General features: G+C 38.8%; 1 protein-coding gene across 1 annotated transcript in view; it reads right to left on the reverse strand.

The window, feature by feature from the left end:
- LOC124360709 overlaps positions 1–18,516 on the reverse strand; it is a 98,650-nt gene that overhangs the window by 20,169 nt on the left and 59,965 nt on the right. Inside the window, exon 2 of the mRNA XM_046814543.1 lies at positions 5,923–5,971. Within this exon, the coding sequence (XP_046670499.1) occupies positions 5,923–5,971 (49 nt within the window). The remainder of the gene's footprint in view (positions 1–5,922; positions 5,972–18,516) is intronic.

An 18,516-nucleotide genomic window follows, 5' to 3' on the forward strand; every position in this document is an offset into this window, starting at 1 on the left:
TCAGGCTAAGCAACCTCGGAACTTGGGCTGGTATTCACTTTAACGATCTAGGCCGGGCTCTCCCGCCGCTCCACTGACACGAGGGAAGGCTAGCACTCTCTGTGATGGTTGCGGCTGGCCAAAGCGGGTCAGGCTAAGCACCTCGGAATCTTGGGCTGGTATTCACTTTAACGATCTTAGGCCAGGCTCTCCCGCCGCTCCACTGACACGAGGGAAGGCTAGGACTCTGACGGTTGCGGCTGAGCGGGTCAGGCTAAGAACCTCGGAACTTGGGCTGGTATTCACTTTAACGATCTAGGCCGGTCTCCGCGCTCCACTGCATGAAGGAAGGCTAGCACTCTCTGTGATGGTGCGCTGGCCAGCGGGTCAGCTATGCACCTCGGAACTTGGGCTGGTATTCACTTTAACGATCTAGGCCGGGCACTCCCCGCCGCTCCACTGACACGAGGGAAGGCTAGGACTCTGCGGCTGGCCAAACGGGTCAGGCTAAGCACCTCCGTATTCACTTTAACGATCTTGGACACTGACAGGAAGGCTAGCACTCTCTGTGATGGTTGCGGCTGGCCAAGCGGGTCAGGCTAAGCACCTCGGAACTTGGGCTGGTATTCACTTTAACGATCTAGGCCGGGCTCTCCCGCCGCTCCACTGACATGAGGGAAGGCTAGCACTCTCTGTGATGGTTGCGGCTGGCCAAGCGGGTCAGGCTAAGCACCTCGGAACTTGGGCTGGTATTCACTTTAACGATCTAGGCCGGGCTCTCACGCCGCTCCACTGACATGAGGGAAGGCTAGCACTCTCTGTGATGGTTGCGGCTGGCCAAGCGGGTCAGGCTAAGCACCTCGGAACTTGGGCTGGTATTCACTTTAACGATCTAGACCGGGCTCTCACGCCGCTCCACTGACATGAGGGAAGGCTAGCACTCTCTGTGATGGTTGCGGCTGGCCAAGCGGGTCAGGCTAAGCACCTCGGAACTTGGGCTGGTATTCACTTTAATGATCTAGGCCGGGCTATCCCGCCGCTCCACTCCGTCTCTTTGCGTTGTTTTATCTCCGTCATTAAATAAATGTGTTCATTTTTGTGAGTGCAGTTTCAACGTCTTTGTGCACACATATTTTTATTTAATTGGCTGATTTTATTGTACAGTTGATAACTGTGCATTCTAAGCTGTTTGATTATCAGGCAGCTAAACAGAAAATAAAATCAACAACACACAAAAATTTGATATTAAACATTATTTGTCCTCTTTATGTTTAATATTTTTGTGTAACAAATGACAAAGCAATGTTGTAGAATCAATAATACCGTCTTAACAGAAACAAAAATACTAAGTAGGCTGAAAGCGTTATTATTGGTGAACGCGATCTAGATGTAATGCAATAAAAATAAATTACAATACAGCAACATACAAATTATCTAAAAGCCCGCACAAAGGACTAATGTGCATGTATGTATCATTACGAAATTGTTTTTAGACTTACACTCTTATGAATTATCCCACGTTAAATCTGTTTAGCTAAACTAACCATAAGCCACAAGATTGTTATAGATCATACACTACTCCAGCGGTAGTGCACACTGTGGTTCGACAAAACACAGTGTCGTCTTGTAAGTGAACGTTGGGCTAGGGACAAAAGCAGTCCTCTCCGAGTGACATTATAAAGAACTCTCGGAACTCTCGGAAATTGATGGTAAGACACATTGTCGCGGAACAAGGATCATTAATTTACTCATCGAACGCCGGCTGGGGAAGGGGTTGCCGGGAAGAACTCTATTGTGGGGATGAAAGGAGTTCTGGAAAATCTGCAACAACCGATGAAGAAGACACAATGCTTTGTACGTTCCTATACAAAAGGTAAGAAATTAAATCTTATCGCCGTAAATAGCAGGAAAAGTGTCAACCGACATCACTGGCTGGGCGTTCTGTATCCTTTTCACAAATCACAAGTATTCTTCGTTCCGAACAATACACTCAAAGAAAGAAAGAAAGCAGTAGTCTATATGTTTATTTCTAAACGGCACGACGGTGGTGGTTTGATAAGACCGTCCCTAAACATTTCCTTTACTTTGATTTCCTCAATGGATAATAAATATTCAAAATATATGGAGGATTAACTTGAAAAGAATTCCTTGTCTTATAGAATAAAAAAATAGAGCGTCTGGAATACCTTTAGTTTACCTTCTTATTTTAAGTTACAATTTCATGTACGCACATGTTTTGAAAGGTTAATAGTACCAAATGAAAAGCCGTTATTAATGTGGTACTGAGTAAGTTTTACCTTAAAGCATTATGTTGTCAAAGCAATGATAATAACTAATATAGACTAATACATTTTTGGATATGTAACTAATATCTTCTGAAACGAAATCGTCTTGTGGGGCGGGTAATTCGTTTTCTACGTACAAGCCTATATTTGAAATACTTATTGATCATTCTATATATATATATATATATATATATATATATATATATATATATATATATATATATCATATTAGGCTGGATCATGAGGAGAGTTTAGGGTGACCAAGAGTTATGACGTAGGACCCCGTCAAATGGCTTTCTACGTATACATTTGGGGTGTCCCCCAACTTGAGAATATTCCACAGACAAAATCACAAGAAGAAATGATGTACGATCCGCAGATGGTTGGGGGTGGGTATTCTCTGGTAGGTCTATGGTAAAAATATGCCTTCTATACGAGCCAAAAAAGGTAAAATTTGTTTTTTGCAGTTTGTATTTCTTCCCGACGCTTAAATCTAATGTGAGGTATAAACGTCACTTTTCTCTGAGGTCTTCTGTGCTACCCTAAGAGTGGAACACGTGTTTAACTGATTATATCCTAAACGTATTACTGATTTTTAGTATCAATGATAAAAGGATTAGCTAAAACCGGAATGAGAGATTGACTTAAATGTTTTTTTAAGAGATGTTGCCCCGTGCAAGGACTGTCAGCATGAGTCACTTTGCTGTCAATACGGCAGGGTAGGGGAGCAGCGCCCTTATCAGTGCACCCTCGCCGCTCCCCCACCCCACACCCGCACCCTTAGGCTAGGGATGGGTCGTGGTCGGGGGAGGGGTAGGGCTACATTGTGTCGACCAACCCTTCAGGAACTACGGGCCCGGTCACTAATGCAATCTGCCCGGCTACCCTGCCGACTAAAATGTTTTCGTTCCCCGCAAGGGAACTAAAAAATCAATAGCTTGCACAGTGGGTAAACCGTTCCACACATAAACAATAAGACTGCATACACAAGTTTTGACACGTATTTATATGTTTCACTGGGACAGTCACAAATAAGTCATTTCGTGTAAGAGGAGATCTTTGAAATCTTCGTATCAATGACTTCAAAATATCTCGATCAGAACATAATGGGAATATAGTTGAGTGTACTGGAAACTGCAATTGTTCTGTAAAAGTTGTGAATAAAAAATTAACTTGCCTCATATTGCTCAGACTGGAGTACAGTAAGCTTTTACAACTGCACTTACTTTACTTATATTTATGATAAAATTGGAGTAGAACATATCTCCAGTTACCTAATCGTAGAATTTCTTGCACGAAAAATAAGTTGTAGTGAGCTCATTGGCCAAGAAATTAAATTATCACCGAAGGGTTGTCAAGGGTTCGTAATTCTTCAAGGTCCTCTAGAAAGAATATAAAAATTTAAAACTGATCTGCTTACAATTTAAGAAGTGATTTTGAATCTAGAGAAGGAAATTTTGGATTTCTTTCCTTATGTTTTTTTAGAACATGGTAAGAAGAATGAATTTTGGAGCTTGATTCTACATAAAATTCACGTAAGAAGGGATTGTATTGTATGATAAAAGATTGCAATTGTTTACAAGCCATTAATAACATATTGGAGAGCTCGGCCTCTTTGGTTATGATAGTTTGCATTAGCATAAATACGTAGTTCAGCTACCTGAATGTTTGGAACAGAATAAAGCTTAGAGGTTGCAGTTAATCTCAAATATTTCTTTCAATATCTTATGATTTCTACTAACCAGTTCTCAAGTTGGGTCCCACAACTTGTATACTACTTGAAGTATATGCTGCATGGGCGTAGTTATATAAGGGGAGGTTCAGGGGGCTTCAGCCCCCACCCGACATTTTTAAAGACAGACATTAAATTTGCATTCAGTAGTTTATTTTAAGCTAGAACATATTTATGACATTCTTAAAGCGCCTATTTTTGGAGAGCCCCTATTCTAAACGTCATAAACCATCCAGTTTGTCAGCCCCACTCCGGAAAAATGTTTCTGCATACGCCAATGATATGCTGTGATACGATATGTTTGTCTGGAATTTCTCAAATTAAAAAAATATTAAAATTATATATAGCTGAAAACTGATTTTTTCCGATACAAAAGTGTTAACGGAATAAAAAGAAATTAAAAGCCTATTAGTCAGGAGTAGTAAAAACCAATCTTTTTTTATTTTGTAAAATATTAAAAATAATACAGTATGATCCATTTTCCCAATTTCAGATAACTCTCACTTTTCTTTTTCACAACAGGAGGAAGAAAACAAGAGTAAAAGCAACGATACAGAATGTAAAATAATTTAAATTCACATGAAAAGGAAATTTTAGAGTAATATTTTATATGCTTTTTGTCTCTTAGGACTACTGCTTATTAGAATTATTTGACTAGATTTTTACATTGTTTCATACTATTGAGAAATAAGAAATTTAATAATTCAAACAAATTTAACAATAACAGTTTTAAAATGGCCAAACCATCCTCACACACGGCATTTTTCGTTCTTCTAACAATTGGTTCATCTAACATTGTGTAGGTGCCACCCGAACGGAGGCCAGCCTGAGGCGTACTGTGGAGACAATTAATTAAACGGTTGGCACCGCAGCTCAAAGCGGCTCGCAGGACGGGGTGGATTTGGCGGTTAATTATCCAACAAGGGTGTGATCTTCATGCAGAGCTACGCGTCTTTTCTGCAGGGGCGCAACAATGGCCGAACATAACAGGAAGCAGATATATAGCAAATATAATTAACAAATTCGATAAGAGTTATGAAATATTATATCGACATTTTCTCGTCGTAAACACAATGTTTGATTAATCCGTGCTAAAATTTCCTTTTAAGGGATGCAAACAAATTCTTTGTTGCGAACATATTTCTTTAAAAAAACTCATAGACCTTTACAAGATATAATATTACTTCCCTGGAGACAGACATGGGTATCACTCCACTCCAAAATGTGTACATGAGATTCATTCAGCCTTGGTTATGAATCCTTCTAAGAATCCTCAACAGAGTTCATAATCAAGAGTTTAAAAAGTATATTTTTAAGTTATATATAATGTAGGAAATTACATCCCAGTCTAATTCATATCCTATTCTTCAATTTTTTTGAAGGGCCTGATTATAACATGTGCCGCTTCAAATTCCTACCACTTCTCGGGAAATATAAAGCACAACGTGTTTTCTGTCTTAAGAAAAGGCATCTTATAGGAATGTGTCCAAAAGTAGTTTCAAAAGTAAAAAAAAAAAAACAAAAAAAACAAACTGCACCACCTTAAAAGCGGTCCAAATCCAGTTACACAATAGCCTTTACAAATTTTAATTTCTTGTTAATTCGTTAATGATATAATTTACGTTGATAATTCTCAGTTACCTCTTTTGTAATTCTACAACTTAAACATTCACGGTTTTTAGGCAAATCGCAATATTAAGAACTGCTTTGTCTGTTTATCGACATCGTTATACACTACTGTTTTTATTTATGCTAGTTTTGAGTTCTATATTTTAATGCATCTATCCAACAGCATCCAACAGTCCAGACTCTACGATACAGACATTTGCATTATACCCAACATGGACTGAGGTTGCACCGAGAACTTGGACGTTGTGGTGAGGGACCGCACTACTTGAAGAGACAGAGTGCAAGTACTTCACTTACCTTGATAGTGGTCATCCGCCAGTTCCGGCTCTGGGGTTGACCGTATTTCCTGCAACACAACAAGTCACCGCATTACACACCTAATTTGCAACATTGTGTTTTGATTTAAATAGTATAGAATGTGAAAAGAAGATAATTGTATCGTATTCTCCTGTTTTCTATGGTTGATAGTCATTATAATAATCTTCGATACAGGAACATTTCATACTAAATGTAGACAAAAGTTAAAGGGCTTTTAGATTTGACTTAATACTAATTGTACTTCCTGAATCTTAAATATCTAACTGCATCATTAAAATCCTATTTTTGTGAGTAGTGATGGTGAGATGAGGATTCGTCGTTCTTTGTCTTAAATGGAGCATGTCCCAGTCGCCTTCCATGCTTGGTAAAAATCATCACATTATGTCAGTTTTGTGTTGTTAAACTGTAATAACCTGTGTCCAGTGGGAATGTTTAGACCCCTTTTTCGATCCCAGTATGCATTCTATAGAGTCGCTCTTGAACCTTTCACTTTTCGTAGAGTGTTCGGACAACGCTACCGTAGAGTTTCGCTTATCCGTTCACCGTTTAACCGGCATGCCATATTATCCGAAGTGAAACATGTTAACGAGAAATATGCGATACGTCTTCTTTTTCTGTCATCTGCAGTACCGCGACCCTTTTTTTAACTCTAGTTATACTATTTTTTATAAAAATTTGTAATACATTGATTAAGTTATTGTATCGAGAATTGATTGTAAGATTCTATGTTACTGTCTGATATTCTCGATTATCCGACGAATAAGGTGCTAAATATTGGTCGAGTACAGGACCGATTCCGACTCCCGCTTGACCGGGCGGTGGCCTGGCCTCTAAACTTGCATTAGAGACAGGCCGGTCCACAGTCTGGGGCCCCGTTCGCTGTCTGGGTGACATGTACACGTACCGGTGGCATCACCACACCCGGTCCAGCCACTCCCACATTCTCACTCACACCCGCGCTCCTGCACCGTGCCTCAACCTCAACAGTCAACCCACTCTCACTTGAGCCGTGCCCTCGTCATCTGTCCAACTGAGCGTGTACGAGTTTCATCAGGTGTCCTTACGTTCTTCCATTGACAATATACATTGTTCAATACTCATCATGAAAACATTTTGGAAAACTTGGGCAAGGGTGGCTCCAATCCATTTGTTCCTTCAGTTAATGTGACTGATTCTCGCTACAAACACAAGGAGGTGCACACCTTAGTAATCATGAACTTGTTTTGTGGCGCCGTTACTCAGAGAAATGTCGTATTATTCTTCACCACGATAGTTTTGGTACGCGGAATACGTGCAGAAACCCTCTAGTTCTATATTTTGATCAGATCTCCAAAAGCAATCAGATCTGCTGTCCTCTAAAGATTTTATACCGGCAATTTTATACTTTAAATCATAAACCGAGGAATTATTGATCCCTCGACCATCAATCCCACTATTATAGTCCTCGCCATAAGTCAGAGGAAACCAATGCTACCCGAGAGACACATATGAGAGTGCTAAAAGAGATTTCCATCTGGCCATAAATAATAAAAGCGCTGTCATAGATAGACATAAAGAAGCACGGCTTGGAACACCGGTATAAAAGAAGTGGTATCATCATTAAATCCGCCATTATATTAATCTTGCCATAAAAGAGGAGAATAACGTTACGCTATGCGATAGGTAACAAAGGCTATAAGGCCTTCTCGGGCGGACCGTAAAGCCGGGCATAAAGCGCCCTTAACGTTCCATCCTCAACGCCCCGCGCCCGCGATCCTAAAACAACCCCTTCCCGTCCAAAGAGAACCCCTCTACACTCCCCCTTCCACACCCTACGGCACGGGGCAGTCTTCGGCTGGCATGTCTGGATATTTACATTTTAAAATAGTTTGCACGCGTCCGAGCTCCCCTAGTGAGGGTACACCACAAAATATGCCCGCCGCACCTCACCCCCTCACCCACCCTGTGATGCTGCCCGGCACACCTACTCGTGAACGTAAAACATCATGTTAACTTTTGGCAGGCAATGTAACTTAACGTACTGTGAGGCAATATTGGCAATGATAGCATGTTGGTGTAGACTAAGAAACATTAAAAACGCAACATTAACGTTAAATCGAAATATGATTTTTCCCTACTCTTGCTTACAATTTTTCCCTACAACACAATAATGAAAATATTCCTTACATCGGTTTATACGTCCGGTTTAGCAAATGCCAAACTACAATAGTCTGTAGGTCTAATGTAGCGAATTACACAAATAGTGGAGATATTCAGCGTAAACTTACTCACATTTCAAAAGGCGGTGATTTGTAAAGTTACCACAGAGTGAAAATAATGTTTTGTCTACTAGATTGGCAATTAATATAAAATTATGACCTATTCAGATAATGTATTCGAAATATTAATATTTAATTAAGTAGCCTATTGTTAATGTACCGTTAGGCCATATATTACGCATGAGCACTAGGCCATATATTAGCACTAGCTTTATAATACAAAGATCATTTCTCGTATCTCATAAAGAGCTCCTTGATAGAAGTTCTTTCTACGCCAGTGATACTTTAATTAAAACGCATACTAAACGTTTTAAAGGGAAACGGTACTATCCTACGCTACGGGGAAGTAATTTGTCTAATTTGTCATTAACATTTTCAAAAGGTTAAGAGATTCAATAAGCTATTGGAGTAAGCATTGTGTAATGAATGTTTCACCAATAGTGGGATAGAACATCAGCGTTCACTAGTTACAACTATTGCTATTACGTTTAAAGCAAATGTTATAACAGTGTTAAGATAGCGCATTTACAAAATACTATTTTAACGCAAACCCGCCTCTAAGTCCTGCAGTGAATACGTAAACAAAGACTACAAGTGGATCGTATTGTTGGAGCCGTACCGCGTTTACGACAGTAATATTCACAGAAGGTCCGATAGGAGGTTTATTCTACCTCTTTTACCTGGGACATTTGCATAAAAAAGCAAAGCTCATGAGAAAAGCGCCCGTTTATTCATCAAGTCCCGCTCGAAGCTTAACCGGCAAAATTCGCGATCCCCTAAAGAAATTAAGATGAACTGAAATTCTCGGTCGAACCGCTCGGGTACAGTCGTATTGTACGACGGTCACAGGGGGCCGGGATTGTCGCGAATTGATAAAAAAGGAACAACACATTCGGTAATTAAATGCGAGCAGCAGTGTGGTGGTGGGTGGCGCGGTGGCTATTGAGACAGAAAATGTGGCTGAGGGTGGGGTGAGGTGCAGGGGTGGGCGCAGTGCCTTTATACACCTCCGAGCGTGCAGGCTTTGCGTCCCAATTTACCCCGCTGTAGAACAGGACAGACACAGAGAAACGCGTTGACAGTCGAGCGGCTGGAGCGAGTGGAAATCTGGTTATCTCATCAAACTAATCCCTTTGAGAGCGGAATCTTGAATAGCTGTGAAGTAAAGATCTTCCTTAGGGATACTAGGACAGCTGGAAACTCTTCAAATGTTCTTACATTCATATTAATTAGTAAACATTAAAAGACACAGTAAACTCTTTTCAACTGCTAGATAGGAAGACAGCGAACTTAGTTTCAAGGACTGGTTATTATTTTTAGAATTTCCACATATTACTACTGCCAGTTATTGATAAGAGGGTTTGTTGAAAAATTGTCTTGATAAAAAAGAAAATATTACAGATGGAAACATTTGGAGGAAATATGGCTGGTTGTACAATTTGAATTTAGGTTATATGAAATTGGTAACTAATAACAAAGATTTTATACCCTGTAAGTTTGATTATGTTTTTTAAGTAAACGTTTCAAAGATGTTCAACAAATTAAATTCTTTGTCTAAAGTTTGCATTTGTACAGTGGAAGGATTGTGAAGGAAACAGGAAAGAAAACTTATCATAAAGAAAACTGAGTCTGTCTATGATAAATGTTTCATTGTTTAATTTGTCGTGGTCAGCACAAATGATGTACCAGTAGTAGTCGTTCAAATCTTAATGTAAATTACAAGTTAAAAATTTTAATGAAAATATTTTGGATAACAAACTACACAAATTTGATCTTTATTGTGTATACATAAGTACAAATTACATCTTCACCTCAACTCATACTTTCCAAAACCCCTACTCACAAAAAGTCTATAGCAACAGCCGAGACAACAAAGACTCTCAAGAGATTCAGTGCAACGAAATAAAATACTTCTTGTTTGAACCAATAAGCGTGAATAGTAATACAACACAATGGGTACTACTGGTAGCAAGTAAGGAAATCAGACTAGAAGAGCAAAACTTGGTATATAATTAAACTTTAAAGGTGTATAAACGTATCTGAGTGGGCGGTTTGAAAGTTGGACAGAAAATGTAGGCGAGGTGGGGTGTAGGGGTGGTTGGTGCCGTAGTAGCTTTGTGTACTGAACCTCCAAGCGCGGCAGCTTTACGTGACCCCCGCCCCCACCCACGTCGCGCGGCGCTGTGCTGAAGGGATTTGATTTCCCCAAAATGGGAGAGGAATTAAATGTGCCTTCGTGTGCAACTGGAGGGGATGTGATTATCCTGTCATCAGCTGGCTTATAGAGGAACCTTTCACTGACCGGCGCATTTACAAAGGGCTGGCGATTGAATAGTGGGACAGTGAAATACTGAATTGTCAAAACTTTCTACGTAGTTGAGCAAGATTTCACCATACTTTTCCAGTGTACTTTTGTTGTAAAATATGACTATTTTTGATTGATGCTGTCATATAAAAGGAATATCTTTTGTTTCTTACGCAAACAGAAATGTTGTTATTGGTGTTTATGTGATTCATATACGGCCACAACAAAACGTAGATTATATTTCAACATCATCCATACTGTTATCAAGACAAGATTTCATAACACTCAAAATGCATTTAGGAAATGAGAACTTCATTACAATAAAACGACAAAGCTTAAATTCGTGTCTTATAAAACCTTATAAGTAATGCAAACTAACAAGGTTGAGACACTTTAAAGGAAGCTTTCAGAAACTTAGGGTGCAGACAGAATCAGAGCTGAAACTTGGCCACTAGCTACTTAGCTTAGCCATTACGCAAGGGTGGATTACTTTATCCGAGCCGGGAGTCCGCAGCCAGGGTGGCAGAGGCAGCTCGCTAAGTGAAACTGCTTTCAGCCAGCCGCAACCCTGCCTCTCCTGACTATTTTATCCTGTCGCCAGGTTACGTCAGTGACTTGTCAACGTTCCTAACTTTGGCTCCACTGACAGTTTACATTGCTATATCTCTACTGCAATATTTTATACATCAGCGAACTGACAACTCTGCGGGAAACCGTTCACTTGTTAAATACGCAAGCACAAAATAAAATAGGATAGATATAATTAAGTGAAGAAATGGCATAACTCAAATGGTTTCCTTAAAATTTATGGATCACATTGCTTTTTAGCAATTGGTATTAAATCACTTCTGAAAATGTGGTTATGCTTTGTTCACGCAGATACGGCGGTGGTAGGCGAACCAAATAACCCTTAGTTTACACACGAGGGTGGCAACCGTTTAAAATTAACACATCATAGATTCGTATCCACCTTTTAGCTTCGTCTGTGACACAAAGAACACATTAAACTGTAATACATAAAAATATAGCTAATATTTCATGTGAATTTTATTCCTGCTGAGTGTACTGATTTCTCCTTGACATTGTAGTCGAATTAAGCTAGAAAGGAAGTAATTACAAGTATTTTTACATGCTATAGTTTGAATATCAAATATTTTACCACTGAACGTATGCAAATTTCCGTCATCTTGATTTTAATAAAGTTAAAAGATAAGTGTACACTATAAGTCGAATTAAAACTTATATTGAATGTGTACATTTTATATGGAAGATACAAATCAGTTCCCCACGTTCTTGTAAATGACCTGCCCATTTTGCGTGCATTAGGTACCTTAACACCATCTCTTGGGTGGACAAAGTATTGCATTAACTTCAACGCTCAATACCGAATTAAGTTTAAATAGATTATAAATAAATATACCATTAAAGCTGTACGACGTTGGCTGATAATCTATTGTCATTCATTGAAGTTAGCGCGTATGCTTGTAGCACTAAACCATTGCATAAACCATTCGGTTTCGAAAATCTCACAGTGGAGTTGTGAAACATCCGGAGAGTACGTATTCCAATAGATGATAAGGAAACAACAGATTCAGTAATTAAATGCGAGCAGAGTGTACAGAGTGTGGTGGGTGGCGTGGGGCCATTGAGACAGAAAATGTGGCTGAGGGTGGGGTGTAGGGGTGGGCGCAGTGCCTTTATACACCTCCGAGCGTGCAGGCTTTACGTGATACTGCTGAAACGGGAGCGGCTACATTTTCAAGTCAGCCAGTGAGATAAAATTGGATTATTTTCTGCATCAGACTTTGAAACCAAATCAACAGCATTCCTCTCTTGAACAGGACCACAGTGTATAAAACACAGGATTGATAAAGTAGTGTGTTTTGTAAATGTTTCAACACCATCGCTTTGAAAACAAGAATTGTTTACGGTAGATGAAGAAATATGTTTAAAACTAAGAATTTTTGAATAGGTGTTGTAATTGAATGCAATGAAATAACAAACAATAAAATATATTGCGAGTGACTAAATGAAAACTGGAAATTGTTTTACAATTCTGCTCCTTTACTTTTTACTTTTGTCTAAGTAAGCCTGTAATATCGATATGTTTCTTTTAAAAAATTTAAAAATTCACTGTCTTTTCAGGGTAAATGTTAGAGTATAACTTTTTAATACTTGGTTGTAAAAGTACAAAAATCATTTTGATTAGTGGATTAAATTACAAAATTAGATAACACAGATTATTATTAAAGTGTCAAATTTTAAAAAATGTAAAGGCGTGACTTTATGATGCTTTGAAAAAATGTTTGTATATTTGATTCCAAAAGGATCAGGACGTACGTAATCGAATAGCCAACCAGCCAGCCCGTTCAGAAGGTGAGAGATTTACAAAGCCAATATCATACATTCATCTTATACGATCACTTGGTGTAGAATAATCGTTTAAGAGTGCAGAGTTCTTAACAACATTAGGTCGTACATCTCAGTTGTTTAGGACAATCGCGTCCAAAGTACTCCAGGGCAGCCAGCCCGTTCAGAAGGTGAGAGATTTACAAAGCCAATATCATACATTCATTTTATACGATCACTTGGTGTAGAATAATCGTTTAAGAGTGCAGAGTTCTTAACAACATTAGGTCGTACATCTCAGTTGTTTAGGAGAATCGCGTCCAAAGTACTCCAGGGCAGCCAGCCCGTTCAGAAGGTGAGAGATTTACAAAGCCAATATCATACATTCATCTTATACGATCACTTGGTGTAGAATAATCGTTTAAGAGTGCAGAGTTCTTAACAACATTAGGTCGTACATCTCAGTTGTTTAGGTGAATCGCGTCCAAAGTACTCCAGGGCAGCCAGCCCGTTCAGAAGGTGAGAGATTTACAAAGCCAATATCATACATTCATTTTATACGATCACTTGGTGTAGAATAATCGTTTAAGAGCGCAGAGTTCTTAACAACATTAGGTCGTACATCTCAGTTGTTTAGGAGAATCGCGTCCAAAGTATTCCAGGGCAGCCAGCCCGTTCAGAAGGTGAGAGATTTACAAAGCCAATATCATACATTCATCTTATACGATCACTTGGTGTAGAATAATCGTTTAAGAGTGCAGAGTTTCTTAACAACATTAGGTCGTACATCTCAGTTGTTTAGGTGAATCGCGTCCAAAGTACTCCAGGGCAGCCAGCCCGTTCAGAAGGTGAGAGATTTACAAAGCCAATATCATACATTCATTTTATACGATCACTTGGTGTAGAATAATCGTTTAAGAGCGCAGAGTTCTTAACAACATTAGGTCGTACATCTCAGTTGTTTAGGAGAATCGCGTCCAAAGTACCCCAGGGCAGCCAGGCGGTGAAATAAGATAATCATCAGGCAAGAAGAATAATCATCACGTCAGAGTCAGCGTGAGCAAGCCCTCTAATGTGGGGCTCATATTTTAGATAATTGTTGCAATGAAATGATGAGGGAACTGTCCTCAATACCTCTGATGAATGGTAGTAACTGGTGGTAGTTGTGATATTAATGATCCACAATACAACGTCAGAGGGTTCAATTTTTGTTTGGAAGCCGCAATAAAACGTTGAGGGAACATAACCTATACTGTGATGAGTGGCGGGGATTGGTTGTCAAATACTGATGCGCGAAGTCTGTATTCTGTGATGCGTGGTAGGTAATGTCTGTAGTTGCGAACTGTTTAGATTTTAAGCCCCATACTGCAACCCATTTAATAATGTGCCAGATTACCGTGACGATATATTGGGGGAAACTAATCTATACGAATATAACGATAGGAAATGACTTGACGATGCATCAGGATTCAACTATTTATGTTCACTCTTAATTTGGCTAATTGTCAGAATGAAGTATTGAGTGAACGTAGTCCAATCTTTACTGCAATGTGTGATAGGAACTGGCTATACTATAGCTGCGAACTGTTTAAGATATTGATAGTCTAGAGTGCAAGGTCACGAATATCTGCATATACTTGGTTAATTGGCGCGATGAAATGTTGATGGAACGTAGTCTATAGCTGTACTGTGATGGATGTAGGTACTGGCTGTAGCTGTGAACTATCCAGATACTGATGAACCTGAATGCAAGCTCTGTAATTCGGGCTCATGTTTCGGCTGATTGGCGCGATGACATGTTGAGGGAACGTAGTCTATAGACTGTACTCTGATGGATGTAGGTACTGGCTGTAGCTGTGAACTATTCAGATATTGATGAACCTGAATGCAAGCTCTGTAATTCGGGCTCATGTTTCGGCTAATTGGCGAGATGCAATGTTGAGGGAACGTAGTCTATAGACTGTACTGTGATGGATGTAGGTACTGCCTGTAGGTGTGAACTATCCAGATATTGATGAACCTGAATGCAAGCTCTGTAATTCGGGCTCATGTTTCGGCTAATTGGCGAGATGCAATGTTGAGGGAACGTAGTCTATAGACTGTACTGTGATGGATGTAGGTACTGCCTGTAGCTGTGAACTATCCAGATATTGATGAACCTGAATGCAAGCTCTGTAATTCGGGCTCATGTTTCGGCTAATTGGCGAGATGTAATGTTGAGGGAACGTAGTCTATAGACTGTACTGTGATGGATGTAGGTACTGCCTGTAGCTGTGAACTATTCAGATATTGATGAACCTGAATGCAAGCTCTGTAATTCGGGCTCATGTTTCGGCTAATTGGCGAGATGCAATGTTGAGGGAACGTAGTCTATAGACTGTACTGTGATGGATGTAGGTACTGCCTGTAGCTGTGAACTATCCAGATATTGATGAACCTGAATGCAAGCTCTGTAATTCGGGCTCATGTTTCGGCTAATTGGCGAGATGCAATGTTGAGGGAACGTAGTCTATAGACTGTACTGTGATGGATGTAGGTACTGCCTGTAGCTGTGAACTATCCAGATATTGATGAACCTGAATGCAAGCTCTGTAATTCGGGCTCATGTTTCGGCTAATTGGCGTGATGAAATGTTGAGGGAACGATTTTGGATGAAACCCATTGGAGTTTAGCGACGCGATGTCCAGACAGGATGTGATTCCACGTCGCGTCGGCCAGGATTAATAATTGTGGGCTCTGATTAAGTGAGCTCCAGCTTTCATTGATCGAATTAGCCTTCAATACGCGTTTAAAACTAGATGTCTATCTTACACTCTCTTTTAACACTGGATAAACGTCTGACTAGTTGCTTAGCTAATGTACTTTTGCAAAGGAGTTAACTTTTTTTACTTCAATTATGTACTTATTCGGCGTAGATACCACTTACACATTTGCGTTGAACATTAACACCTAAAATTGAAAAAGTCATCATTCCTCATAAATCTCATTACACGAAGTTCACCCATAGCACAAGAATTTCAAAAAAACTATTCTAAAACATTACGAGCATTTACCAATTATTTCGTTATCATATAATTAAAGTTATCTCTTCTTAAGGTATAAAACAAGAAAACTTACGAGACTGCGAGTCAACAAGTGCGTGCAAGGTAACACTGTACCGTACAAGAAAAACTGTCTCGCCGCTACATTCTTCATATATCAGCACGTCACAATCCAACATAACCGTGGAACAAATATTATTCACAAGCTTTGACAGTCAATCGCTAATTGACCAACAAAGAATGCACGGTTTGATTTAATAAGGTCGTCGAAGATTTCATTGATGTGCTGTTGATAGTGAGACAGAGGATGAAGGCAATGTGACATTACATAATGGTCAATTGTATAGTGTTTCTTGTGTACTTATGCGTTACTTTCATTTAACTCTGAAACTTTGTAGGGGTTCTCCAATATATGAACAATAGAATTAGTAGGATCTGCTTGGGTGTGATTACCCCGCGATTCAAACGGCTAGTATCCAGCTCTCTAGGCAGATGAGGAGCGCAACTTTTGCAAGTCAAAACGTAACAAGCTCTAGAGCCTAACAGCTGAACCAGCAGCAGCCGGTTTGGTCAATTAATCTTAGAAAATACTTAATACGAATTAAGTGCTAATAAAACATGCATGCATTCACCACTCATGTGATAAACGACATTAAATTTAAAAATTAAGTAGTACAACATCCACAGAACTTTCAATCAGTAAACATTTATATTACAAGTAGCCTAAATACAGTAAATAAACCCAACCACTGTAACTTTACAAATTACATTTTTTAACAAGCTAGGTATTTACGTTTCAATTCGAAATATATCTCAAGTGTACAGTATATGTTATGTATGAATAAAAAAAACCATTTTATTAGATAATATAATTAAAATATAAAATAAAAATTCTATCATTAATGCCAACTCATGAGGAGTACAAGTGTTAGAGAGTTGTTGGTTTTCCAGTCACATGTTACTTTTACTATTCAAGCACTCATGTATAACAAAAATAGCCAAATAAACTATTGATGAACCAAAGTAAGGGCACTGTGGTGTAGTGGTAGCGTCCGGCAAGTGTGCGACCCGTATTCATGTGAATGAATACTTTTTTGGCGATTTCCACAGTTGGTACTGACGAGGAATCATATCAAAATATAAGATCATTGACTTTTCCGATTTATTGAACATTTGGATGCAAGTTTTATTCCAAACTGTATAAAATGCACTATCAGCAGTGATCTATTAAAAAGGTTGGAAAGTTTACATTTTTGGCTAGACTTGAAACTTATCAATAGATGTATTAGGCTAAACCTTACTGTGCGAAGTGGGGGCGTATCTTCCAACCTAGACCGTCAACTCTCAGAGTTAACTTGGCCGCACCCTCCACCCACACCTGGAGCCTTGCCTCATCACGTCTTCTGACTATTTTATCTCACCTCTTGAGATGTCAAACTCAACTCCGGAACTCACCTCCTTACAAGAAGCGAGTATCATCCTAAAATCTACTTGAAGTTTTGAAACCTATACACTTTGGTTAGTTTATTTGCTGATATACAGATACTAAAATTTTCTTCTGTCCAAGAAAAATATTAATTTTTTAATCCCAAATCCACAATTGTGCTGGGCAAATAAAATTATGATCGCTTTTCATGTTTTACTCATTAAGTTAAAAAATATTTCTGGTTAAAAAAAAATATTTTATATTTAACACTACGTAAGAATCTTTTAAACTATCCATATATGTGTATTATCAATTATCTATAAACCAGAGACAAAAGAGTTTTACGATATTTGTATGTATTTATGCACAACTGAAACAATGAACAGTCTGCGTCTGCATCTCCATAGTGCTCTAGCTTTACGTAGGAGGGAGGGGTAGGCTCCTGGCCCCAAGCATCCGTTCTTCATTAACTTACCCCAGGTTCCTAACCACAGGATCTCCCTATCGTTTGGCACCAAAGCCTTTGGTATGGAATAAGGGAACTAAATAATAAATATTTACCCTATTCTCGAACCTAACTTCCCTTTAAATAATCTCGCTTAGTAATGATACTTCAAACATTGCTTAAAAGTCGGCCAGTTTTCAAATTAAATTTCTCCAATCAAAGATGGACTCTTTGTTTTCAAGCAGGGTCTAGTAATGAAATCAAAATCTAAGAACTTCTCTTCCATCGGTTTTATCGTCTACGCAAGTAGAAGTTAATTAGAAAAGGTTTATCTACAGTGTTCAACATGCTTTATTTGAAAACCATTACTCAGTTTTCGAATCTTCTTGTGATCATATTAAAGTTTAACGGAACAAGACAAACAGACATGTGTTCCAGGTATATTAAAAATATATTATTGTTGTTAAAAATAAAATATTTTATTAGCCGGGTCTGCTAAAATTATTTTTAGTTTCATCAAATACCATTCAAAATCATGTAATTTATGTGTTCTAATAACAGCGGCTTTTATCTATTTTCAGACATTTACTTAGATTTTTTGGCAATGTTACTGCTGATATATTGTCAAAAAATGCTTTAAAAAAGAATTGGAATCATATTCCGTCGTGAATTATCTGGATTTTTGGAGAAAATTAACAAATATATCAGGGCATTGTATGAAAGAAATCATTGGAGTGGATTACGAAGCA

This window comes from Homalodisca vitripennis, chromosome 1, assembly GCF_021130785.1.
Source record: "Homalodisca vitripennis isolate AUS2020 chromosome 1, UT_GWSS_2.1, whole genome shotgun sequence".
NCBI classification, from domain to species: Eukaryota; Metazoa; Arthropoda; class Insecta; order Hemiptera; family Cicadellidae; genus Homalodisca; species Homalodisca vitripennis.